Raw genomic sequence first — 25,928 nt, 5'->3', positions numbered from 1 at the left:
ATTAGAGACGTGATGCCCAGTCTGGCAGCGTCATGCAGAAGGCTGTTCTTCGCGCGAGGAATTATGGGATTGTAGTGTGAATTGCGAAGCAGATATCTGACGTGAAAGCCTGCGTTAGTCGCGGCAAATTGGAGGCAGGAAGGACCATTCCGTAGTGCAAAATTTAGCCGTATGTTCGAAGTGTCAATCCCAACGACCCTTGCCAGTTGGTGCGTACAAGTTGGGAGGCATCATCAGGCAACGGACGAGTTGACGGCTGTAGTCCTGGAGTCTTGCAGACTGCGGCCTTAGAACGGTAAGAGGAGCCTCGTATGTAATGGTACTGCCATGCCGTGTGGCTACCGCTGAGGAAACCAACGTCCAGGTGTATGTTTTGTCTCGCGGGACTTTTGTCTACCAATATCTCAGGAAGTGGGGGTGAAAAGGGGAGGCGGCAAATAGATCCGTGCTGTTAGGTGAGCGCTTGCGCTCGAATTCGCGGAGGGTTGAAGCAGCACGTGGTGGTGTCATTCTCCGACACTCGTCTGCGGCGGCGAGTTTAGGGGGCTTAATTTAGCTCGGCGGGGGTACTAGCATGGTAACGGAGAAATCGTTTCTCGAGGCAACAGCAACTACCTCGCTGAACTTGATGAGGTTCGTTACGTTTAAAAAACTACATCTTGTGAATTTTCTTTTCTTTAGGCTAGTTAGAAAAAGAAAAAAAATTCGAAGACATTTCGAAACTGAAGTGTACTATAAATAAAGGTATCGATTCCGTAAACTGCATACAAAGCGGACGTAATTAGGAATTTTGTCTTGTAAATTCTGTTACAAATTCATGTAAGCTAGAAATTGCAGTTAGCAGATCTTCGACATCAGTTTTCGCTGCAGAGTTAAGGATTTGCGAACACCGATTTTCGGCCATTTTTCGTAAGAAAGTGTCGGGTCCTAAATCTAATTCCTGCTTCCTACAGTCACTAGAATTCAACTTTCTCGAGTGCGACAAATTTCACAAATCCGTGTGCATGGGGTTGGCACATAAAAGCGTAGGTGTAGCGAGCTGAAACCGGGGCCCATATTTTGTAACGACGCGCTTAATTTTGTATTCTTATTGGTTTCACGACAGGGCCGATCCGGGTGATAGCTACCGTTCGATGCGATAGCGAAAAGGGTAAGCGAGTGATCGTTTAAGGATTGCAGCCTCAGGACAGGAGGCTAGATATCAATATACAGGGTGCGGCCACAGTGCACTCTTAATAGTTGCACCCTTTGGGGTGTATATTTGATCCACAATAATCATCTGCCTTGCTTGCGTTTCCTCTTTAAAAATCGGCGCTCGCTACTCTGCTGTCGAGAATGCTTGGCGACATAGAAGTACCGGGCTTGCAGCGTTTAAGGGTGAGACAGATGACTGATTAATGTTGTGGGACAAGCCCCAAAGGTCCCTAGAATAGCTACAGCGAAACATTGCTTACTGTGGCAGCCACAACCGACGACAAAATACGCATTGCGTCATCTTCTACTACTACTACACAAACTTCAATATAAATGGAGAGGCAAGTCACTGCTAGTAGCTTTTCTATTAAAATATGTGAATTGATGTATTCCCATTTCCAGAGAGATGCACGAGGCAAGTTTTAAGGTACCTGAGGTTGTGCATGCAACAACGAAGATACCACTGGAGGTGCAAGGGAACCACAGTACTTGAAGTATTGCACACTGCCTCCAGATGCAACTGTAGTTGCCATAGTTGCTATGGCTGTTTGGCAGAGGCCATCCTATGTGTCCGAAGGATGCAGCTAATAGTGTCCAGTTATTAGAAGGAAAGGTATCCGAAGGACTTGACCCATGTGTAAGTTGAACACAACTGCCACTTACTTGTGCACAAAAAAAAAAGTGCGGATTTCTCATTTCTGTTGAAGATTAACAATACTTCCATGTGAATATGCATGCCTAATAGCAATATGCATGTACAAGTCGCTCCTGAAAGTAGCGACAGAAGCAGGAGGGAAGGCACACACAAACAGGGAAGTATGAAAAATGTTATTTTAATACTTTACATGAAGCACAGTGTCACGCATGGACATGGAGTGGAACAACAGTGGGCTTTGGCTTGAAGCTGTGGAAGAGGGTACTCAGTGGTCAGTTTTTGCAAAGTAGGCCTTGCTGCCCTTGGGGTCGGGCTTCATGGTGTCACCTCCAGGCTTCCAGTTGGCGGGGCAAACTGCACATTAGTGACAAGCACACCATTACCAAGGACAGCACTTAAGCCAATGAAGTTCTAGAGCACAGCTTTTTGACCGATCAAGTAGCAGCCGAAAAGTGGCCAGATGGGAGCCAATGTTTGAAATGGGATTTCGTGCATGTACGGGCCGTTTTTAAAGAATGCATGGCTTGACCCAACGAGCAAACGGCTAGAAAGGTGAGCAGTGGGAATGCCAGGTATGCGTGTGCCAATTACGAGCATCCTATTAAGCACAAGTTGTAACCTATGAAATGTGGCCTGTATACCTTCTCCATACTTGTCGGTGTACTGGAAGGCTTGGACAAGCCGGAGAGTTTCGTCCACAGAGCGGCCGACAGGGAGGTCATTCATCGTGATCTGGCGCAGAAGGCCCTTGTTGTCGATGATGAAAAGGCCGCTGAAATGCAAGAGGACATGCGTGTGGTGCGTGTATGCAGATAAAGGATTGTTATCTGAAATGTAAGGAGACTAGCTAACCGGAAGGGAACACCATCATCTTCCTTCAGAACACCGTAGGCTCTGGCGATTTTGCTGGTCTTGTCAGCCAGAAGTGGGATCTTCATCTCGCCAAGACCACCTTGCTTGCGGGGCGTGTTGATCCTGCAGGGAGAACGTTTTGAGCATAAATATGCACCTACACATTTTCCGTGCGTCTGATCGGAGTAACGGAAGGGTTCCGATGAGCAAATTGAGCGATTGCGAACGTCGGGCACATTACCATGCAAGATGGCAGAAGTGGCTGTCGGTGGAGCAGGCAACTACTTCGCAGCCGATCTTGCGGAACTCATCCGCTCGGTCGCTGAAGGCGATGATCTCCGTGGGGCAGACGAAGGTGCTGAAAGGGGTGGTGAGGAGAATATACAAAATTTTAGGTGAGGACTTTGTGCCGAACGCGCGCGCCGCGATGGCAGTGAGGGAGAGCGCATGAAAATACAAGCGTCAACAAGCGGTTGGATGGTGCATGCCCTATTATACTTACAAGTCAAGCGGGTAGAAGAAGAGGACCAGGTACTTGTCCTTGTAGTCCGACAGCTTGATTTCCTTGAACTCGCCGTCGATCACAGCGGTACCGCAGAAGTCCGGGGCGGGCTTGGTCAGCTGTGGAAGGGTCATTTCTCTGGATTTGCGAAGAAACGAAAGATAGGGCGAAAAGGTCGGCGTTCAGAGCGATACAGGTGCGGTCCGATTGGCAAAAGCACTGGCGCGAAGTGCGACAGGCGCACAGACGCAGGTGCGGCGCGGACGCAAACAGGAAGAATAAAAAAAAAAGGGGGGGGGGGGAGGCAGCGTAACCGAAGCACAGCTCACGCACATACGTGGAGTGATGAGAGATAAACGATACGGGGACACAGCTACGGTGAAAGAAGGAGCTGCTGCAATCGACGAAGAAAGTTGCCGACCGAGATAGCGAACGCAGGGCGCGCGTTGTCAAGCTGGAGGGAAATTAAAAAAAAAAAATGAGAATGAAAAGGTCGTGACAAAACGCGAACGGCACCGCGGAATCTAATGTGAATCCTGCGACAAGGCAGGCAAAGACGACCTTGAACAATGCGATACGTGCCACGCCGCGCATGCCGGCACATTCATTGATCGCCGTAACGAGCATGCCAGCATGAACGAATCATATGACACCGTTGCAGCGTGTATTTTCTTATCCGGTTAACAAACGCTATGGCGTGACGCGATAAAGCAGCAGGAATGACATCTTTCTTCGCGCAATGACTTACTACATGCAAGCTCCCGGCAACATGCGAGTGGCGTATTACAATAGGTAGAAAAGCGATGCGGAAATTCTATCGTATGGTATCGGATTCGCATATTCGGAATACTTCTGGACTGATAGAAAACTACCGCGCCGCACTGCCGATCACAATGAGCAGACTGGCAATTCGTCCCCAGTCACCAGAGGCTCGAGCGAGACGAACGTCGAGGTTACAAAGGCACAATGGGTTCCCCTCAAGCCTGGCCGCGAACACCACGCCGGCCGGATGAATGGGGATCGGGCAGAACGGCGCGTCTTTCCGACACGAAAACGCCCGCTACACAAGCTTGGGGCACGCGAAACGAGCTTCAGCGAAAATGCGCGACGATTACTCACGTTATTTGGGGGTCGGACGTGCAGAGAAGAGAAATAAAGGGTAATCCACGGAGACACAGGCGAAAACCGCTACACTGACCCGAAAGGAGAGAGCAGTCTGCGACGGCGGGAGCGCGTCCTTCGGTTTTTGTGCTTTTTGTGTCGCCCCATGTCGCCCCGTTGGTTGGCGGGAGGAGGGAATCGGCGCGCGTCACGTGACAGGCGGAGAGCGGCTGCCTGCTCAAGCCGCGCGTCGGCGCGTGCGTGGGGCGGCTTTCCTTCTTTCTTTTTTAACGGCTTCGTCATGCAGCTTCGCTTTCGAGAAGGTTCCCGCTACGTGCAACATTCGGCGTGAGCTCAATTTATATCGAGTTCCTATGATTCTGAGAAAGCGAATGAGTGAATTCTGTAACAAGTGTCCATACTGCGACCCGATTCAGCGCGGCGTCTCTCACCCCCCCCCCCCCCCCCCCCCCCATTTTTGATCGCGTTTCATATTAGATTTGGTAGGAGGCGCCGCGCGGGGGCGCGCTTTTTTCGACTGTGCGGCTGGTTGTCTGGTTTTGGTATCGCGAACGTAGTACGTGAATGTGATGTTACGTACCGGCTGTCCGACTGCAGCGCTGCGTCGTAGGAACGCAGATGTTTGAGATGAAAGTGTTGCGAAGATGGCCAAGCCTATTGACTATCGCGTAAATGAGTTCTAGCGGTTGGTCTTTCACTTAAGCTCGACGGTGCTGGCTGCAAAATTGTGAGCGAGTTTGTTAGTTTTAGCGTTCGCGTAGGCCGAACAGCCACACTCACAGGTAACACCATGCCTTTCGCTCGGTTTCAGGGGATCAGTTTCCTTCTGCCACCGATACCTGCACCGGTACTTCGGCGCTGCTTACTAACGAAGGACAAAAGACAGCTGACGAGGTGAAGTGTTTTACGCTATATTGTCGCGCGTATCAGGAGATGCACAAAAACGGAGACCGCGGATATCCTTCTTGTTCCCGGGCGGTCGCTTTGGCAGTTGGCGTGCCGTCCAAAACTTTCTAGAACAGCGGACAGAGGTAACGTCCTCCAGAATTCGAAGAAGCGAGGGGCACCTCTCTGGGTTCTCACGGTAGCGGCCGGGTTGCGGCAGACGAAAGGGATTTCCCTGGTGACGTCACGCGCGTGGCGTGACGTTTCGCGATGATGTAGTCACGGATCGTTCTCTTCCCCTTCTTCCTCGCGAGGCGCCCGTCCGTATTATTTGCATTCTTGGCAGCGGCGGCGGACGGAACACGCCTAAAACCGGCTAAAGGAAGCACCGGCTCAGTTCTGAGAAAAGATCTCTAGCCTGCGTACAAGTAGCGCTTGGCAGCTGCCGGGCGATCGCTCTCGCGTTCGTCGTCTGCTAGGGCTTATCTGCGTCAATACTCGTTTGTTTTACAACACACTCCCGCGCGTTTCGTGTCGTTGTAATAGCCGTTGTTGAAATACACTGTGGATATGTGTTGGTTTCCTGATGAGCATGGCATGGCATGTCACCGCCCCCGTTAGTAGGCCTCGATCCTGCTATCCCACGTGAACTGAAAACACACGATTTGATGCAACGAGAATAACATTCACCGAGTGATTCAAATCAGTTCGCCGCGGCTTGCAATTGTGCGAGCGGCTATATATCTCGCTTCCTGTTCCTCGATTCTTTCCATAGCCTAAACCTTGACGGCGACGTTCGCATTACCTCACCGTCAGTTGCAAACGGCTTCGCGTAGTGATAAATCACACTATTCCCACTACACTTAGCGAAGACGGTGACAGATCCGTCATCGTCATCCGATTTCATCGCACGCCCGTTCCCTGTCGCACGAAGTGCTACAGGGGGCGCCGTCGACGCTTTCGCAACGCCGACAAAACTTGCCGGAGGCTGCTCCTCCATCGGAAAACGTGGCTATCGCCCACGACAGGCGAGCAACAGGGGGGAAAGATGCCACCGGCCTGACGCGGGCACTTTGCGTGTTGTGCAATGCGCGAGCTGCGAGTACCGCTCGCCGTACATTTCCTTATGTCGGCCCAGTCGCCGTGCGGCAATCAAGGTTTTGCGCATACCGCATTTTCCGGACTGTGCCCAGCACTTGAGTATGGATGCACGCAGGTGGCAAGGAATCAATATGACAGAATTTGCAACAGCTGCCTTGTTCAGGGGTGTACGGCGATGGGCATCGGTAAATCACTTGAGGAGATAATACCGACATGGACATATAATATATATTCAGTGCCCGTACATCTAGAATCCATCAATACCCTTGAATTCAAAAAGAGAGATCGACTTTCGAACATTCACAGTAACGAACTCTGCATAGGGACTATGCCGCGGACACTGTCTATTGGTAAATAAGCCTACACATTTTCTTTTGAGAGTGTCTTTAAACGATTACAATGGGGTGTGTCTATAGCCACCAATGACGTGCGTGTTTAACTCAGCGTTGCCATCGTGCTGCTAGACAAAGCCAGATCAAACGGCCTGCCTAGCCGTGCCACCTTTTTGTTGCTCTGCTAGTTGATTGTAACCGCAGCCATCATGGCTCCATTTGCGAGCTTCAGACTCTTGAGGCGGAATGTAAGTTTCTGCCATTTGGCTTTTTACACGGCGAGTGTGCATGTTTGGCTAAAGTGGAACACTACTGACCATCATACTGGAAGGCCACTGATATATACAATGAGAACGTAAACGTTGAAAAGCCACCTGAAGAGCTCGAAGCGTGTTTCCGACTCATCAGCAGCGTAACTGCAAGAAATTGCAGCAAAGAAGGAGATTTCACTATTTTTCAGTGTATGTGTATGAGGTTAGTTTCCACGCGTCCTTGAATTTTGGACTTCGGCAACCTTGAAATCCTTGAATCGTTATTGAATTTAGAGTCATGCGTTCAGTATGAACCCTGTACACAGATCACAAGGCCTGAATTCGGCAGACTACAAGATCGCAGTGCCATAAAGAGAGTGGGCGAAGCGGAAAGAACGTACCGAAAATGGCGGCAGATTGGCAACAACTATTTGGACACCAAGATTATAGTTCATTCTTACACTACGGTTGGTGACAACCGAAGAATGTGGTGGCAGTTACGTCGACGTGTACATGTATATAACTCAAAGATCATGTGTAGATGCACCAGCCAATTACGTTCTCTTATTTCCGTGACATGGTGCGGGCATGGGTGTCGTGGGCGGAGTTTGCGTGCCGAATGCTTAGGTGGTCACAGAGCGTAGTTAATTATATTTCAATTAATTTAGCTTTCCAGTGAAATTCATCAGGGCACAAGGTTGCAAGTGGAACACACACACAACGAACATACTAAACGACCGGTATTAGATAGTGCAAGCCAACAACATTGTGCTTATCATCGAAGGTTACGGTACCTGACGCTAGGTCGCTCCTTTCTGCTGACGTGCGAGGCAAGCAAGAGCGAAGTAATAAACAAATGATGTATTACTATGCACCAATGCACTTCTGCGCCAGTTTCACATGCGGAACTGTTAGTAACAACGAGTTAGTAACGGTAAATCTTATAGTTAGTTATTAACTGATGAGTATCCAGGCCAACACCTACAAGGTAAGATGAGACCTTCGCGTTTTGAGTTGTGAAGTCAAGGGTTGGGAAAGAAAGCCCGTCTAATTTTAAAACATTTTTAACAGCAGTTAACTAGATTAAACAGAAATGAACGGCACAACAGAGGTTGTATAGATGGCAAAAAAGAGGGAGAGGGGGAAAAGAGAAGGTTTATCAAACATATTATTACTATTTTGCGTGCATTTAATATTTGTACCTTTCGTGTCTATCTATCACACTGTTTTATTCTTATATCTGTTTTTCGCTTATCAGTATACCGATAACGAAGCTTCTAGTGAAATTGCGCAATGCAACGTCGACAGAGCGAGACACAGAAACGAGGGGGCGATCTCGGTGTGTCGCTTCTGTGTCCCGCTTTGTCAACGTTGTCAACGCATTGTCAACACTGCGCAGTTTTATACTCGAAACTCGGTAAGCGCCAGCTAGACCGAATTTAATTGAAAGGCTTAACAATTAGTAAGGAACCACATACGAATATGTGATGAAAAAAAAAAAAGTTTGGGCTCGCTTTTCTCGCCGTATTATTTGTTATCCCTCAGATAGCTGATGAAGCAGAAATGGCGTCCAGTCTTCGCCTATGACGTCGCGATACGGCTTGCTCATGCCTCCTGTGTGTACAGGGTGTCTCGGCTGACTTTAGCCGCACTTTAAAACATATGCAAATGCCACGTAGCTGGACAGAACAAACGTAATGTTGTTTACCGTCGCTTGGAGATACTCGAACTACTTTTTTTTTTCGTTCCGCCTAACTACATCATCAGTCTTAATTAACCGACTTCTCGAATATTATAATTAGAGGAAAAGTTCCAATGAGAAAATTGTAGGATGACACGAAAAACTCCCGATACAGCTTTCCGTTGTTCGAAACGTGCTACGCAAAGGTGTTTTTTTCCGAGCGTGAAAGAAGCCCGCGAATACACGCAATGTGGCTCGAGTGCCCTCATATGAGCATGCCCACGATTGAGCGCCGTTAAAAACTGGTTAAAAAAAACTGTGGCGCAACTTCCATAACGTTCAATGCTGACTCCAACGCGGAACAAACGCGGCGTACGTGTGATGTACTGCACGTTGCCACCACCTTGGCTCGATGCCCTTTTGTGGTCGCGCACAGCACCGACATAAAGGAAATCTCGTCTCTCTCTCTCTCTCTCTCTCTCTCTCTCTCTCTCTCTCTCTCTCTCTCTCTCGACGTTTTCGATTCCTGCCAGAAAAAGGAACGCTCAACGCATCACGGAAACGCGTGACGAAGCCAGCCCGCCAGGCAGGAACACGTCTTCATGCACGCATGCCGCAAAGTGCGACGTATATGTCATCAGATCTCTTTCTTTTCCTGTCCCTTTCTTTCTTTCGTTCGTTCTCTTTCATTCATTCATTGATTTTTCTTTTCGTTTTCCTTTCCGGTCGCATTTCTTTCGCGTTTTCTCCGCGCACGTCTCGAGAGCGTTATATAAGCCTTGGGGCGCGCACGTGAGAGAACTGTGAAACGAATTTGTTCCCTGGCATATGCCGTCACGTGACACGAGCGTTTCGCCGCCCCGCTCGGGGGTGGAGGGACGCGTATTACGACACCTGCGAGCGGCGATGACTTAGCGGGTGCGGACAGAGACCGACGGGGTCACTGCGTACAAAAGAAGTGGTCAACGCGGGGGGGGGGGGGGGGGGGGGGAGGTGTTACCGCGGCGCATTCCACGAAATACGTGACGTCACGCGAAGATGTTGCGGCAGAGCTGCAGTCACAATCCGCGCGGATGTAAGCAAAAAAAAAAAGGAAGAAAAAGATCGGCTGGCTGTTAACGGCGTGAAGTTTCTCTGAAGGTAAAAATAGATTGCGCGTATGCGAGTTTTGGTTAGCTGCTTGTCAAGCGTTATTTTTCAAAAGGATGAACAGCGAGTGAAAAGAGCAGTGTGAACGTACTCGTCTGCTCGTTTTACCTGCGCTATGCCTGTTTGTTTACAAACGTGCGGATTGTTTGTGAACATACTCAACGTAGACGAGACACGTGGACGCGCTTTTGTCCATAATGAAAACGCAGATGGGCGTGCGCGTGACAGGGACAATTAAAGTGACAGGGTCAATTGAAGTGACTGTGTCTGAAAAAGAAAAAGAAAATGTGGGGAGGGGGGTATTTAGACATCATTGGTTCGCGATCGACGGGGTTTAAAGGGATACTAACATGGTATGTTCGACTGGTAATTTGTTTGCGTTAAGTGATAGAAAGACCTAGACTTTGAGAAAAGTTACAAGCCCTCTGAAAAATTGACTATAATAGCTTCGCTACGAACCAGTTTTGATTTCGTTTCCCAGGAGGTGTCTGTGTTGTGATTTCATGACGCAAAAGGTAGTTTCGTCTGAGCAGAAAATCGTGACGTTTTTTTTTTTTTTGGCGCTCGCTTTGGCCATCTCCGGCTCTCTGTGCCATCCTCTATGCTGCTACGTCGAATCGCGCAACGGGTTAGCGGCGTGTGGACGTTCATGATTACATGATTCATGATTCATTACATTACTGACGAATGATTACTGACGAATGATTACTGGCGAATGATTACTGACATTACTGATTCATGATTACATTACATTACTGACGAACCTAAAGGACAGGAAGCGGATGTACGTAGCGCAACTATGTACTTGTGCTACGTAAGTCCGCGTCCTGTTCTTTACGTTCGTCAGTGTAACACTAAGCGCAATATAATCATGAATGTCAACAAGAGAACGACGGGGCAGCGACCGATTTACATTTGTTCTTGGCCTTTCCACTAACTTATTTTATTGTTGTCATTCGATGTCTCTCATGTCACTCTGACGTACCTGTTTAATTGCCCCAAGAAGAAATTTAAAGGGATAACCGCAGCGTTAAGACGACTAGCTGGCACAAGAAATGTCGCAAGCCGAACGTGACGAACGTTAATGTTGATAATTAAGTGTAAGATAATTATTCCTTTTTTTTTTTGAAATGCAAGTACTCTGGCACCCAGTTTTACAATTTAGGTGAGTTCCCTCCCTTTTGTTGCCACCCTGTGCTCGTTGTGTCGTTTTGTATCACGTGATCGTGACACTTTCTCAGGCATTCATTTGCCTTTATGTCAAGCCTCTCGGCAACTACTTTTATATGTTTCACTAATAAACTCCAACGCATTGCGTCTGTCGTATTAGGGCTGCAGTTATTCCTTCAAGTATTAACCGCCTATAGGCCGAGAACGAGGTCTGCCATAAAGGAATGTTCGAAGTCGAAGGTCCCGTTACGGCAACACCCCCTCAAAATTGGCTACAGTCGTTGACAACGGGACCCATCGTCTGCATGTTGTACGTTACAATTCTGATTCTGAATTCTGATTCTAAATTATCCGGCACAGAGAACAGACGACCCATCCAACTCACACCAGGTCCGACAGGTCGGTGGTAGCAGACGACTCCGGGTAGTGCATGGGACGCTGCGATGCACTGACCATTGAGCCCTCCTTGGGGTGCGATCGCACCTGAGGCATGGCGTCACCTTCTGGAGACGACGTGGCAGAACTTGCTCGCTGCGGCTGCAGATCGCGTTCTGGGACGGCGGTGCTGCCCGACTCGGCTGCCTTGATCGCTTGCGGCAAGTCGGTCAACCTGCACCGCAACAACGCTTTTAGGGGCGCCTGAAGTCAGCGAGAGATTTGCGTCAAAGTTGGGCTCTCAAATCGGAACTATACATTCTTGCGTAGAAACGGAAGGCACACGCTTTCCTTGAAGGGGCACTAGAGGTGAATATTATCTCGATCGAGATTGAAAGATATTAGGCTACTGTAATAATGAATTCGTCATTCGTAGCGAGGACAGAGCTTTTGTAGGCGAGAAAAATGCAAAAATCGAAGTGGCGCCACCTGTTGTGGACTGTGGTACCTCTCGTATGTGACGTCGGCACTGGCTCATTCACAGACAGCGTCATGGAGGGAGGTCACGTGGACATCGCGTCAGCTCGTTGGTTTTGCCGCGGGGAACTCGAATTGAGGAACAGCAGCGAAATCTATGGCGGCGATTTTCTGTGCAACAACATTATATAGTTGCACACAGAAAACGATGATAGGCTTCTAGGCGAATAGTATATGGATCTTGCTCGACTTAATATTTTCCTTTAAGTGGTCGACGCGGCTGTTGTACATTTCAGCCAGACATGGCTTTAAATCCGTGTGACGCCGTCCTGCTCGCTGGGGCTACACTGTACATAAGACAAATCAATGCACTATCCATCATTATCATGATATATCGGCAATCGGAGGGCCAGAGTTGCTTGAAGCATATATATATATTTGTAGGAGATTATCTGTGGTCGCAATTACATTGGCCTGCGAATTCTTGCGGCAGATTACACTGACAAAACCACAAACACATATGGCACTAGTTTTTTTTTAAATCTCCCAAAACCTAAATAAATAAATATTAATTAGGTGTAGTAGTTAACACAATTCTGCGTGTTCTAGTGAATTACCTGACGAGGTGCGTAATATAAATTTATAAAAAAATGTTATGTACATTTAGCTGAATATGAGGTTAATTATTTTTGTGGCGAATGTCGCAGTTGCGGTATCGAAGTTGGGCTGTACAAATGTCGTGTACTGCCAGGAAGGGATGCATGCGCATACACTGATAGGAACAATTTTGTGAATTACTTGACAATGTGGGCACTAATTTCACGGCAAATAATAATGTACATTTGGCTGAATAATTAGGTTTTTAAACAATTTGGTGCAGATGTCGCTGTCGCGCTATTGAAGCTATAGGCTACACAAGGGTCATGTACTGTCTGGAAGCGATACATACACGTACACTTATAGGAACAGTTTTGTGACATCCGGCCTCCAAACGTGCTTCAAAACACGTCGGCGTTTCGCTGCTTTATTTTTTCCAAAGTGCCTGGTCAACAAGAGGGAGGAGTGGAGCGGGTAGGAGAGAAGGAAATAACAATAAACCTTGGGAAACGTTTTGTATATAGCTCGTCTGTGGGACGGATTGCTCCAGCGTGGAGGCTTAATACTGTCACCCTTAACAACCACTCTACTCACTCGAGCCGAACGGCACGTGTACAGGGACGCAACGGGGTCCAAATTAAAATCTCGCTTGGGATATCTTGTCACATGTCACCGTGCACAAGCGGGAACACTCTGGCACATGTCCTTCACTGCTAACGAGCTTCACTGCTATTTAGGCAGAGGAGTGCTTTACATGACAGTGTTAATACGTCAACCTGCCAAGCATTGCACGACGTTCGTCACACGTGGGCCCGCGTTGCCTAAGCCCGCATTTCAGACGTTACGCGTTTGCTCGAAAACGCTGTCTGTAACGAATAGACGCTAGCTACCCTGCAGCAGCGTTATGGTTACGAAAGTCGTCGAAAAGACGTGAGCTGTGAGACGACATAGAGACGTTTATGTTTGGACGTGCATTTTTGAGAAACGTGAATTGCTTTGTCAAACAGCCCAGAGGATCGCAGGAATATCGGCAGTGACCGAACAAAGGACCTCTCCGGACCTACCATTTTGACAAAGAGGACTTGTCTTACGAGGGTGACTTGCATAAAAAAGGACAAGTCCCCGTGTCGAAACGATGGCTCCAGCGACATCCTTTGTTTGACTACGCTTGATCCCATAGCAATTACTCTTTGAATCATACGTTTCTGAGTTGTCACGGGTAAACGTATGCCATACGAGTTCTTTTCATAACTTAAGCTGGATGTCACGAAGACGTAAGATGGAAGACATCCCTCAGGACGTTCGTGACTGCACGTGCATTAATAAAAAAAAAACGCGGATTACCTTCTAGATTACATTTCGACTGAACTGAAATCCCAGATGCCACAACAGTTCAATATTTTTTTCAACAACGTCCGCCTAGCAAACATGTCAAGCGCAACTCACAGACTCGGACTGACTTTGAGGAACACCCTGGTCGGCTTGCCGAACGTGGAAGTGTTCTTCCTGTACGAGGCTCCCGCTCTGCGAGCGTGGCTCATCGCCTCGACTGCACCTGCCGACTCGAGCCGTCAATGGCTCCTCCGGGACACCGAGAGTCGCGTGATCGGAGTCCATTAACCGCGACGTCGTTCGTATATGGCCAGACGTTAAACAGTGGCACACTCTCCGCGGCGTCGCACACGCATACTAGCTCCGTACCCCCTCCCCCTTGCCCCCCCCGTACACACACTTTCCAAGCGCAGACCTAATATGTATGCCCATAGAAACATGCGCCTTGGTGTGCTGCTTACTGCTATGTATGTACAGGCTTTCCGCGGTATAGCTTGACCTTCTGTCGCACTCCGTTACCACAGACGGCGACCCTCTGTGAGTTGCTCGCTGAATCCTTGCTTGCTACCCGGGGGTTCGATACGAGACTGCTCGTTTCGAAGGTCAAGGTGGCACCGACATTGGGAACAGTGGGACAATAGGACTTCCGGTATGTACGCACGTATGCAACCGGCAATAAAAGAACGTCCTGAAGCAGTCGCATGCAGTGCTTGCATCCGTCTCTCTGTCGACGCTCGGAAACCTCGCGATAATGTAGCTTAGGCTGTCTCTTTATCTTATCTCTATATTTCTGCTATCCCTTGTGGATAGCATATCTCTCAAGTTGTATCTCTCGGCTGCTCTTTAGTGCGTTAGGATGCGAACGGGTCGATTACTGGAATTCGTAATATCGCGTGAATCAGCTGAAACTTGTATTTGCTCAAATATTTTTAATTACGTTATGCTTGGACCTAATTTACCATCGACTTGGTTCGGAAAATTGAGGCCTCGTATACTAACATCGAATGAGGTAGCTCGCTACAAACTGATGCATGTATGTTGAGACAGCCTCAATAGAATTTGAACTAAGTGAACGATGCTTCCGCGAGGAAGCCGAAACGTCCGAACCCGTTGACCACACCACCTTGGGGCGGCGTTACTTTTTTGTCCTAATATGAATGTGCACTACAAGATAATTTACACCCTTAAAAGTGAAAAGGGTGTAAATGTGTCTTTAACTCACACCCTTAGGGTGTTATTTATATAACGTACACTCGAAGGGTAAAGGGTGTGAGTTATAGATGCATTACACCCTTTTCTCTTTTAAGGGTGTAAATTATTTTTTTCTCACACCCTCAATGTATTATGTATATGACACACCCAGACGGTGTGAGTTATATATACATTTACACCCTTTCACTTTTAAGGGTGTAAATTATTTTACAGTGTACTTTCGACCAGACGAGACGTCGTCCGATCCCCATTTCAGACTAAAACGGATACGCCTGAATATCCCGGTGCGTATTTCCTACACTTTCGACTCGCATATTCTGGCACGCGGGTAATATGCGAGTCCGAAGAAGTCAATATTGATGAACTGCTGAGCTACTCAATCGAGTCTGAGCTCGGGTGTGAACGAAGCCAACATTCCCGCCTCTTTTTTTTTATCTCTTACGAACATGCCGCTATAGACATGATAAACAGGATAAAGTGGAAGCTTGGGCTAGTTGGTCATTCGATATCGACATATCTGCACAGTGCAAAGGACGTGGACAGACTAAAGCACACTACACAGGCGCTGACTTCAACTAAGCTTTATTTGCGAGACCGCCAGAACTATATAGTTCAGACAGGAGCAAAAAGTAATAAAACATTTGTCCTCGCCAAAAACCAAATCAACTGTCCGGCTGTGATGCAATAGGGGTTCATGAGAAGATGTATCACATCATATAAGTGTTATATTACTTTTTGCTCATGTCTAAAGTATATAGTTCTGGCGGATTCGCAAGTAAAACTTTGTTGAAGTCAGCGCCTGTGTTGTGTTATTTCTGATGTCCTCGTCTTTTGCGCGTTGTGTAGACCTGCCGCTATAATTCAAGCAACGGACAGGTCGGATAATTTTTATCTTGCTCTCACGCATACTTGCAAGCAGCCTCTACCCCGCGTCCATGCAAGGGAACTGTTGGCATTCACTGTAGTGCACGGCAGTATAGTTGTGCATTCGCGTACTCGTCGGCGTATATCTGACGAGTACGCGTTGCCTTATCGGACGTGTTTCAGGAAGACCCGTTTCGAAAGAACTGTGTGTTCGAGAATGTGACCCCCGCCATATCGGCAAGCGGTCTCGAGGTGATGTAATGACTTTCGCTGACACTTATCGTTGGTTATCAGAGCCACACGAGTACCTTGAAGAGCACCGCCGATTGACAATGGCTGTCATTCTCCCGTCACGTGTGTGCACTTTCCCTAATTCTTGATCAGCGTGGAGTACCGCTTGATAGCTCAATACCGCTCATTAGGCGATGTCTAAAACATGGCGGCTAAGACTTGTTTCTGGCTCTGCAATCACTTCCGGCGTGTGCAGCCTGCAAAAGCGCAGCCTTCGAGATCTCCTTCTCTTACTCGGAGGCAACGGTCGCTAGGGCGTGGGTTTGGTAACCACCTATTGCAATTTGTACGACATGTCTGCTCACATTGGTAACGTTTGACCGAATGCGGGTGTAAATACGAACGGTCACCGCCCTGTTAGCAAAATGAGAATTCTAAAAACACGTTTCCGTTTCTAGAAGGAGACTTGGGGAGAGAGAAAGAGGGGATTAGTACAATACGCACCAATATGAAATGGTGCATTTTTAGCTCGGGGACACCTTGGATTTCAGTATTCGAATACATGTAAAGCGCAGAAATGCTGTCGTGAATCACTTTGTTACATTTCAGATATAAAGTTACATTCTAGCAGCTATAGAACGCAGAATTTTAATTTAAAACTTCCCAATTTTTAATGAAAATTGTTCTAAAATTGGGGAGTTTCAGGAAATAGAAATTGGCGCAGTGGGCGTCGGCGGCAAAGATTTCTCCGTTCCCGTGCATCCGGATGGGAGCTCCTGAGGGTTAAAGCTTTCTGCAGCAGTGAGCGACGTTAGGTTAGCTTGTGTTGCATTTTTTTTTTGTTTTTGAAGCGCAATGAAACACAGCAAGACGAAGACTAGACAAGGATCGAAGCCAGCGTTTGCGTTTGTCTTCATCCTGTCAGTCCTTTGTGTTGCTGTGCTGCGAAGCTTCCTCTTGGGATGTGGAATCAAGCCGCTCCCAAGGTCACACTTCCGTGTAGTAACCGTTGCCGATTACGCGCTCTCCTTCTTACTGGCGGAACCGGTACATGCATACTTAATTATGCCGACCTTGTGCAATGAAGGCGACACGCTTCCCGCGCAATTTTCTCTTTCGCAAATTGGGTGTCTATTTTTGTACGCGGCGTGTACGTTGCGCAACTTGCAAAGATTACTTAGAGATGCGCCACTATAGAGACGTATGGATTGATGTTAAGGGTATAGGGCGGAGCGTAGGGGACGCAAGTGCCTCTCCTTTTCGCGACTGACTATTAGCATGTTACTATACGAGGAGATTGTAGATCAAGCATCTTGACGTGTGAAGCAGCGCTCAGGAACATGAGACGAAGAAGCAGAATAAACTGGACAGGACGACCGCTCGACCTGTGGCTATGCGCATTATTTTCGAAAAAAAGCCAGATTTAATGTAAGTACACCAGCGCACCCCGCTCGACCATGACAGGCACTAATGAGCAAAAGGAATGATGACGATACTCGCGATTATGAATGATGATTACTGTTGGCCTCTGTTTTGAAACGGGAAGACGACAAAAAGTCGCCGATAGTTTTCACCAAAGTTTTGCTGCGTTTACTGATTTACTGCAGTCTTGCATTTTGCCAATTTCTACATTCTTCCTCTTCATTAAAGCATCTATCGCTACATTGCAAAGTTACACTTTCCCGTAACAACGACGGCTCCATGTCTTCCCTGCTCACGTTCCCCCACCACGTCTCTAACCGTTCCTTTGCTCATCTCGACCGCTGAGCAGTTCGCGCACCCTTAAACTTTGAATTCCATCGCTTTCTTACGAAAAAAAAAACAAAAAAAAACAAAATAAAGTTTGCGTTCCTACAGTCTTGGCTGGGTGAATACCTCGGCGTTTCGTTAAACCGTGCCGAGTCGGAGTGGTGAGCAGCGCCACCTATGTGCATACTTGCTCTGCAGAGTTCCCACGACGTAATGAGCCGAAGCGCGGTAGCAGGCGGAACCCATGGGCGCCGCGAGGCGACGCAGACGAACACTCCGCTGCAGACAGCCGTGGGCGCCACTATGGCGTAGCAGACGGCACTGTACGCTACCAGCTGCTGCTGCTGCTGCTGCTGCTGCTGCTGCTGCTGCTGACACGCAAGCATATGGAGGGCGGCAGCGAGGTCTGTACGCGGGGTCGTGCAAACGGCGCGCGCGACGCTTGTACTCACCCTATAAATAGGTCGACGATGGAGGCGGGGGAAGCAGGCCTTTTTTTTTTCGCTGGCGACCTCGGAGGGGCTGACCCGCGGCTCGGCTAATCAATGCCGCCGTGCGTGCAGGACGTGCACGCCAAGCTCTGGGGGCTCGCGAGGGTGTCGGTCCGTGTCGGGGCGCTTGGCCTCGCCTCTGTTCGACGACGCGACGTGTGCGTGAGGCGATGAATCGGGGGACGCGAATCCTCGACGTGGCTTGCGTGGATTAACCGAGTTCGCAGAGTGGTTGGCTGATGATGATGATGATGGTACTCGACTATGCCACGTACCCGCAAAGGTGGAAGAGGCCACGGATCTGGCGGAGGTAGCATGACTTAAAACACAGTAACCACTCTAAGGAGGAAAGAGAAGAAATAAATAAGAAGAAAGACGTCAGAAAACAAGAATAGTGCGTAATTTACCAGATGGTTACTTAGCTGATCTCAAATGGAGCGGCGCAACCCTACTGTAGAGGAGTTGGGTCAAGGTTGGTGTGATAGTAGGGCAGGAAAAGGATGGAACAAAAGGTTTGCGTGGGGAAAGATGATTTGTTGGAATCTTTCTGCTTGAAATTTGGGAAATAAATGAAACCTAGATGACAATACTGCAATTTACAAACATCGTCACGATGCTGAAAAGGTGCACCCTCCGAACTCGGTCTCATGCACGTGGAGCGCTGGAGAGGAAGTGGACGAAGAAAATTATGTTTTTTTGTTTTCTCCAAACAGTCCAATTGGCTTCGTTAATATTTCTTAGTGGCACCCTGAAGGACCTGAATAAAGTTTTTCATATAATACCATACTCCATTATGGGCCTAACCACAATGCGGGTACGTGCCATAGTTGAAGCACAGAACCACCATCATAATCACCACTCTTGCTGTGTACAGCTGTGCAGGCTTATAACTGCGTATAGGTTCGCGGTGATTTCAGACGGGGACAGGGGAAGGGTCATGTGCCCGTTGTGCCTCTCCCCCGAAATGTTCATGTTGGTGCCCCGCTTTCCCTCCCCCGAAAGGAATTCTGGCTACGCCACCGGTCATCAGTGTTGGTAACTTGGCGAGAAAATCGCTAAGCTTAGCGAGGTCTTAGTTCCCTTAATTAACGACAAATTTGGATTTTAGGAGTTTTAGCGACTTTTTAGTCACTTTCTGCTGGCCGTTTAGCGCTTCCAGCCACATCGTGAAAGTAACTGCTTCTCGCTAACTCTGTGTAGACGCAGCGAAGTCGAGAAATTTTCAGCGAGCCTGCTCGGTGTGCGGGGCGGGGTGTCAAACCCTCTCGAGGAAGTCACTCCAGAAGCCCACAATGGATTACTTTCACCTAGTCGCTGTGTTGGGCTAATAAAATTCAGTTATTTGGCTGGAGTCAGTGTCAAGTCCTAATCAATTTCCCAACCAGACAGGCAATTCTGTCGAAATGTTTAGCTTCGCTGTGTTGTGTATATGTAAATAGGTTTCTTTATCCTCTCTCCCTGTTCATTTACCCCCCCCCCCCCCCCCCCACACACACACACACGCCCACACTTCACCGCTGATCACCTTTCAGGTGTTAGATGACTGCGCTAGACAGTTACTGCGACCAGCAGGGAAATAACGTAAAAAGTACTCGACCTCGTGCCAGAAAATTTTAAAGTATAGAGCTTTGAAAGAAGGTACGTAGTATCGATTTGAACGGATTTTGTTTTTCTGTGGTTAGCGTCCCTGTTGATCCACGATATGAAACCAATGGCAAATAGCTGAAAGTGTCCATAATATCTGCAGGTCACCGTGTATAGTTACTCAAGCCACCCGGTTTTGTCACCGCGCTCTTGCTGTTGGGTCAGATTGCAAATTTCTTGAGTGCTTCTTTATGTAGTTATGCGCGCCGATGCGTAATCCACTTGCGGGCTCTTCAGGTGGCGCGGCGGTCAATTTGCGGTGGCGAAGTGATTTCCACGCTTCGCGCCTCCCCTGTGGCAGCAGGTAAACAGAACGGGCCGCCTATGACAGCGGATCGATGACTATACCTTTCGTCGTTTCCTGGGTAGCGCGCACGTAAACAGAAGCGCCGGCTCGTTTTAGCCGTCGCTGATCACGTGTTGCACTCGTTACCTTAATGAGAGAGAAGGAGGCTCTTTAGCGAAAACTAGAGAGTTTCGCTAAACACTTGGTCGCTCAGCGTTGCAGGTTTTGGGTTATTCTAGAGATATATATTGTGAACAAAGGGGGTTAACCGAGGGGCCCGATTTTTATTAGTCATATCGTAAGAAGAAGCCAACAAACACTGACACCATGGACAACGTAGGGGAAATTACTTGTGCTTAATAAATGAAATAAAGAAACGATATATTAATGGAAATAAAAGTGGATGAAAAAAAAAAACAACTTGCCGCAGTTGCGGAAGGTTGTGGAATCGTTTCCCACCTGCGACAAGTTGTTTTTTCATGCACTTCCATTTCCATAAATTTATCGTTTCTTTATTTCATTTGTTAAGCGCAAGTAATTTCCCCTACGTTGTCCTTGGTGTCAGTGTGTTTGTTGGCTTCTTATGATATGACTATACAGTTGTAGAATATTGTTGTCTTTACTAATACGCTAATACGTGTGTGCAGTCAACTTTGATAGACAGACTGACATCGACATTGAAACGAATGCGACAAAACTTACAAATAATGTGTCGCAAATACGCACACCTATACGTAACGAGAAATACATATGCGACAAACAGGTACGAGTATACGTGTCGTTGTAACGCCTCGAGCATAATGAAGCAAACACCTAGCATGCTCCCAAGATGGTTGTATAGGGGCTGAAAGCTCGTTCAACACATAAACGCGTTGAATGAAACTAAATGTTCGGCGGTAAAGTTACACGTACGTTACACAATAACGCGTCAAATTGAGATTCGGCGTTCCCTCTGATATTGCTCGCGAGTGTACATTGTATGCTTTACAGGAAAATTGATCAAGAACAAAATACATATAGTTCAGAGGGGTAATTCAGTACTATATATTTTCAGCAAGCTCGTGAGATAAACAGGTGTTCTTTACTGAGCAACCCGAGATGCTTTTGCGAGTAATACTGGCTGCGGCATGTCGAATCGTATTACCCGTGATGATGCCCAGTCCGTGACGCCGACAATATGCAGGATATATATATATATATATATATATATATATATATCGACGCCACAATCGATGATGGCTCTTTGTTACCGCAAGTGTCCGCCTTCCATCTATTTGCCGCCTGCTTCCTACGCCCGTCTTGCATGCGAGGTCACGTGATCGATGTGCCGCCAATCTTCGGCTACATTTTAGCTCTTTGGATGTTCTCCGTCCGGCGCCGTCTGTCAGATATGTCGGCGATGCGACAGCTCACATTGATCACCTGGCTTTGCGCCGACGCTTGGCTACAGCCTGTACGCGGTGTATGCCGGCCGTATACATCTGATAGATATAATCGTGAGTGAGAGAGAAAGAAAGGAAACTAAAGGCAGTTCCTGGCAAAACGGAAGCACGCGCCTGATTTGCTATACATAACGCAAGGTCAGTGAATAGAATTTATTGATAGGAAAGACAGAGAGGTCGACCTGAGCTAGTGCGCTCTAGTCTGCTACTCTGCACTGGGGAAGAGGGAAGGGGAGTGAAAGTATTGGGATGGATGATGATGATAAGAGAAGTGGCGAGGGCTTATGTACATGAGACAGTTGCCTCGCTAGAGCCGCTCGTCGAGCTTGGTGTCCTGCAGGAACTTCAACAATACTTTTGTTGCACGCACTGAAATTGCAGTGTCAAGCCATGGGCCGAGGATAGCTTCCTCTGACAGTAGTTGTCTGCCAACGCTGGCCAGGAAACTGTCTAACGTTCTTTGCTCCAGCATATATGCTGGGCAGTCGCAACGCAAGGTCAAAGTTATGTTTCAAGGATGCAAAGAAATGAAGGAGGGATCGAAGAAAGGAGAGGAAACTGAGGATCTTTCTGGAGGTGCACATAGTCTGTCCCTGGATCTGTCTACTTCAGATACTGCAGCAGTGCATGTGTCGCTCTCCGAGCTTACGACGCATGAGGTCCCGGTCCAAGGACCAAGAATGATCTTGAGTCCCGGGAGGCTGACCATACAGTCATCAGTTTGGCTACCCTGCGCGGGGAAAAGGGATCAGGGATTGAAAGAGGGAAACGATAAAAGGGGGAAAAGGAGAGAGAGAGAATGTTCACGCGCACGGTGGCAGACAAAAGTGCGTGTATAATCGTCTTCTGAATTGATTCCAAGAAAGTCATCAGAGTGTGCGTATCTTTCTCGGTTAATGACAGGTTAGGCCATGTACTCGGGAAGACCGGATCTCATTACAGGAGGAGTGGATCTCGTGGTTCAGTTCTCCTGTCAAAACATGAGGTAGGACATGATAGGGTGATAGTTTTGATGTGATGATATGATAACGCCAGAACACTCTATAGAGTGTTCTGTCGTTATTTGCTAATTTTTACAGAGCTGTTTCTCCAGCTGTTGACTTTATATGCATTACGATATTACCCTCGTCTTTCTTCCCCCTCATTAAATAGACTTGTTATAGGGTACAGACGCAAACGTCTAACGTAACCTACAAAAATGAATGTACGGTGTTTGCATCTGGAAGTGTCGTATATAGTGCCGTCTTTTATTTATCATATTTCGTAATACCCTACACCATTCCGTACAAACTGCTTCAGTGAGTCATATATGAACCAGCGTGCAACACGACCAAGTGTACGGGGAAACGCACGCATATCGTGCAGTGTGCAAGCATTGAGTTCTTCATTGTAGGTTTCTTTTACGTTTCGTCACGTATACAAATGATCTTTTCGCTCGCATTAAAAGCAAGCACCGAGCCAAGTTCCAATTACCCGACCATTATGGCGTACATAAACAAAACGCTACGCGCACCGCAGCATATCACACGCGAGGCCACACCAGACAATGGGCAAGCTTTCCGTCTATGTAGGAAGCGGAGACTCTCGTCACGCCTCGTAGCTCGGCGAGCGTCGGCGTCATTTCTGTTGTCGGCGCGTAATAATAATCCCTTCGCGGTGCGCTCGCATCTCGGAGGCGTGCCTCTTAGATCGTATACGCACACTTTGTTATTATCTCGCAGTCATATGACACGGAAATGGGAGCTACGGTTGCGGTCAGGCAATCATGGACGCCGTCGCATGCGAATGGGAGAGTCCGCATGGTCCGACTCGTGCGATTCGAGTTGCGTCCCTGCTTAACTACAGTCGGCCACGAAAGTGTACGAGACACGACGGAGTCCCGCGACAAGTGTAAATTTCTGATCTGCTAAGGGATAGCACTTGTAATTTAATGAATCACTGTGCGAACTGCGAACTTGCTGCAAGTTGAAACTTTGAACTTCAGGTTGCGCACGTGCCCACAGGCTTGACGAGAATTCAGTTTCTTTTTATCTCCCCAGTTACGTGTCCCGTAAGCTTTTGTTGCCGACTGAGCGTATGCGGATGTATAGAGAATAAAAATAAGGCATATACACTAGCGCTTACAACTTGTGCAGTGATTTTTTGTTTTTTAAGGAATTAACTCAAGGTGGGCGAGCAGACAAGTGTTTAAACATCTAAACTACGTATCGTATCATGTTATTGTAGTGACCGGTAAAGAAACAATCAAAGCCAAAGCTTCAAATTAAGAATGTACCTCTTCATTGACCTATATTTTGCCTGAAAACTTGCAAAAAGGCGCTGCGAAACGCCTTCTTGCAAAACGAAAAAAAAAAGACGTGTATAGCGTAGCGGTTGTAGGTTCAAGGCAGCTAAATAAAATGTACGATCAAACTGTGCTGAAGCAAAAGGAAATTATGTCGCTTCAGTTGTCGTCATATTGTCACATTGATACGTATTTCCGTTTTATTCGAACTTGACATTCGACGGCCTTCAGCTTCGGCTGCAGCTGGGCTCATGGGTTGGTCAGGAGCACAGCTGTCTTTGCGCTGAGCACTGCATTCTGCGATGGAGGCGAAATGCAAGAACGCTTGTCTGCCGTGCATTGGGCGCACGTTAAAAAAAGAAAAAAAAAACTGGAGGTCCGAAAACCCAAGGTTAAAGAGCTCTTCCTGGAGAGCTACGAAGACACTACGAAGTGCCTGTTCTGTGCGCGTCGCGAATTCACGGCCAGACTTTTCTTTCAAGAGGGAAGCAAGCCTTCCTTACTTTTATGGCTTTCTCTTTCACTGGCCCCCCGCGGACTCCAAGCTGTGCGCGAGAGAAAGGACTCCGCTCCCTCCGTTCGGTTCCAGTGACGACGCTTCGGGGTGTCGGCTGTTGTTTCCCGTGCCTGGGGGCGGCGACGGGGATGGAAACCGCAGTTGGAAAAGCGCGGGACGGGCAGACTCGCCCCACCAGCCCTAGAGACCGGACCACTTTTTTAAGGGGCTAAAACTGAACGTTTTGTGTATTTTTGACTTGCTTTTTTGACCTTCTCAGAGTAATTAAAGTTTGTTTTAAATGTTCAACTGCGTTCGACCCGTTATCTAGCTGGACAGCGGACGCTTTGATCCCGTCAAGTGCGATCCGCGAGGCCAGCATAGTAAAAAAGTGAAGTCGACTGCCATCGGCCGCCAACTCAACGTCCGCTGCAGTGGAATACGTCGCACGGCAAGACCTCCGGTTTGACCATGACATCCGCCTACTGCAAGGACACGGCATCGCCTACAAGTTGAGCAGCTGACGGCACACAGGGCAACGACAAGGTGGGCTCGTTTCAAATTTCATCGCGCAGCTTAGCAGGCTTCACCACATACGTCCGCTTTGAGTGAGATACGTCGTGAAGCACGCACGCCAAAATGGATCAGGACAAGCTGACGCCTGAAACGTCTCAAATTATGACAGCAGAGCATGAAGCTTCCACGGCAAATATTCGACCACAAAGAGCAACTACGTTTTCCATGAAAGGTAAAGAAACGTATGAAACGAGTCGCGAAGAGCACTGCCGGAGAATAGACGCTGCCAGGAAGAACGTGGAGACAGCTATTTTGAAAGTGTCATGTGCGAAAGAGGAAGACGTTAACAACGCCGCAACGCAGCTTCGCGCAAGTTATGAGCGCTACGAGCACGTCGCCGCCAGATACTCTACCTTCCTCGCCAAAACGAGCAGATCGGAAACCCAGCAGGAATTAGAACTCCAGAAAGCAATCGACGCAGATCGTTATGTGACTGTAAGCGACAAATTACGTGAGGCTACAGAACGAGAACGCGACCGCTTACAAGAGGTAACGTCGCAGCACTCTCTATCGGCCCACTCAAGCGTTTCTTCGAGGTCACGACGATCGGGCTCGTCAACAATCAGCCTAGCCGCCGTACAAGCACGCGCACAAGCTGAAGCCGTCCGGGCCAGAGCAGAGTTTGGTCGCAGAGAGGCCGCGATGCGTATTGAGAAGGCAAGGATTGAGGCTGAATTGGATATTTTGCAGCATGAAAAAGAAGCGGCAGCTGCAAACGCACAGGCGAATGCGCTCGAGGCAGCCGTGGAGCAGGATGGCGGGGAGCGCATGCGCACGCTCCATCCTGTGGACCGAACGCTGCAGACTAGGAGTTATATCGATGAGCAGCAAGCCCTACGCAACTCTGCGCTCGTGTTTACTGAGGAGGCCGTTACCAACTCAAGCGACGACGTAAACAATGCTCGCACGTCGCCGAGGGCCAACACAGCTGCGAATAATTCGATGTGTCTGCGAGCTGATGAACGTCCACCTGACTAC

The 25,928-nt window shown here is 48.2% G+C and overlaps 2 protein-coding genes across 7 annotated transcripts in view; one reads left to right on the top strand and one right to left on the bottom strand.

Moving 5' to 3' along the window:
• Positions 1 to 91: 91 nt before the first annotated feature.
• LOC135917315 (DNA primase large subunit-like) overlaps positions 92 to 25,928 on the top strand; it is a 77,176-nt gene continuing 51,339 nt past the window's right edge. The window contains exons 1-2 of one of the 5 annotated variants that reach the window (XM_065450880.1): positions 92 to 295; positions 1,597 to 1,831. In XM_065450880.1, coding sequence (XP_065306952.1) covers positions 1,760 to 1,831 — 72 coding nt within the window. In that variant the 5' untranslated portion in view covers positions 92 to 295; positions 1,597 to 1,759. Of the gene's footprint in view, positions 296 to 1,596; positions 1,832 to 4,898; positions 5,053 to 5,136; positions 5,220 to 25,928 lie in introns of those variants that run through there. The other 4 variants (XM_065450884.1, XM_065450879.1, XM_065450882.1 and 1 more) reach the window with 4 other exon arrangements.
• Positions 2,012 to 18,437, bottom strand: LOC135917317 (peroxiredoxin 2-like). Of its 2 annotated transcripts, none has more exons than XM_065450887.1 (7): positions 18,184 to 18,437; positions 11,280 to 11,504; positions 3,204 to 3,341; positions 2,943 to 3,059; positions 2,702 to 2,824; positions 2,491 to 2,621; positions 2,012 to 2,203 (listed from the first exon to the last, which is right to left on the bottom strand). In XM_065450887.1, the coding sequence occupies exons 2-7, from the start codon at positions 11,384 to 11,386 to the stop codon at positions 2,115 to 2,117; spliced, it is 705 nt and encodes a 234-aa protein (XP_065306959.1). In that variant the 5' UTR covers positions 11,387 to 11,504; positions 18,184 to 18,437; the 3' UTR covers positions 2,012 to 2,114. The 2 variants fall into 2 exon arrangements, with proteins under 2 accessions (XP_065306959.1, XP_065306958.1); XM_065450886.1 differs by lacking the exon at positions 18,184 to 18,437 and adding an exon at positions 17,919 to 17,992.

Source organism: Dermacentor albipictus, chromosome 9 (assembly GCF_038994185.2).
Source record: "Dermacentor albipictus isolate Rhodes 1998 colony chromosome 9, USDA_Dalb.pri_finalv2, whole genome shotgun sequence".
NCBI lineage: Eukaryota > Metazoa > Arthropoda > Arachnida > Ixodida > Ixodidae > Dermacentor > Dermacentor albipictus.
Note: the sequence above shows the minus strand (reverse complement) of the source record. Positions and strands in the feature narration are given on the sequence as shown.

What these genes read in the sequence shown, in the direction of transcription:
- LOC135917317 (XM_065450886.1), bottom strand. Translation starts at nt 17,977, where the DNA reads ATGGGTTCCGCCTGCTACCGCGCTTCGGCTCATTACGTCGTGGGAACT. An exon ending in TTCTTCTACCCGCTTGACTT is followed by an intron (nt 3,060 to 3,203) that starts GTAAGTATAATA and finishes CACCCCTTTCAG; the next exon opens with CACCTTCGTCTGCCCCACGG. An exon ending in CACTTCTGCCATCTTGCATG is followed by an intron (nt 2,825 to 2,942) that starts GTAATGTGCCCG and finishes TTCTCCCTGCAG; the next exon opens with GATCAACACGCCCCGCAAGC.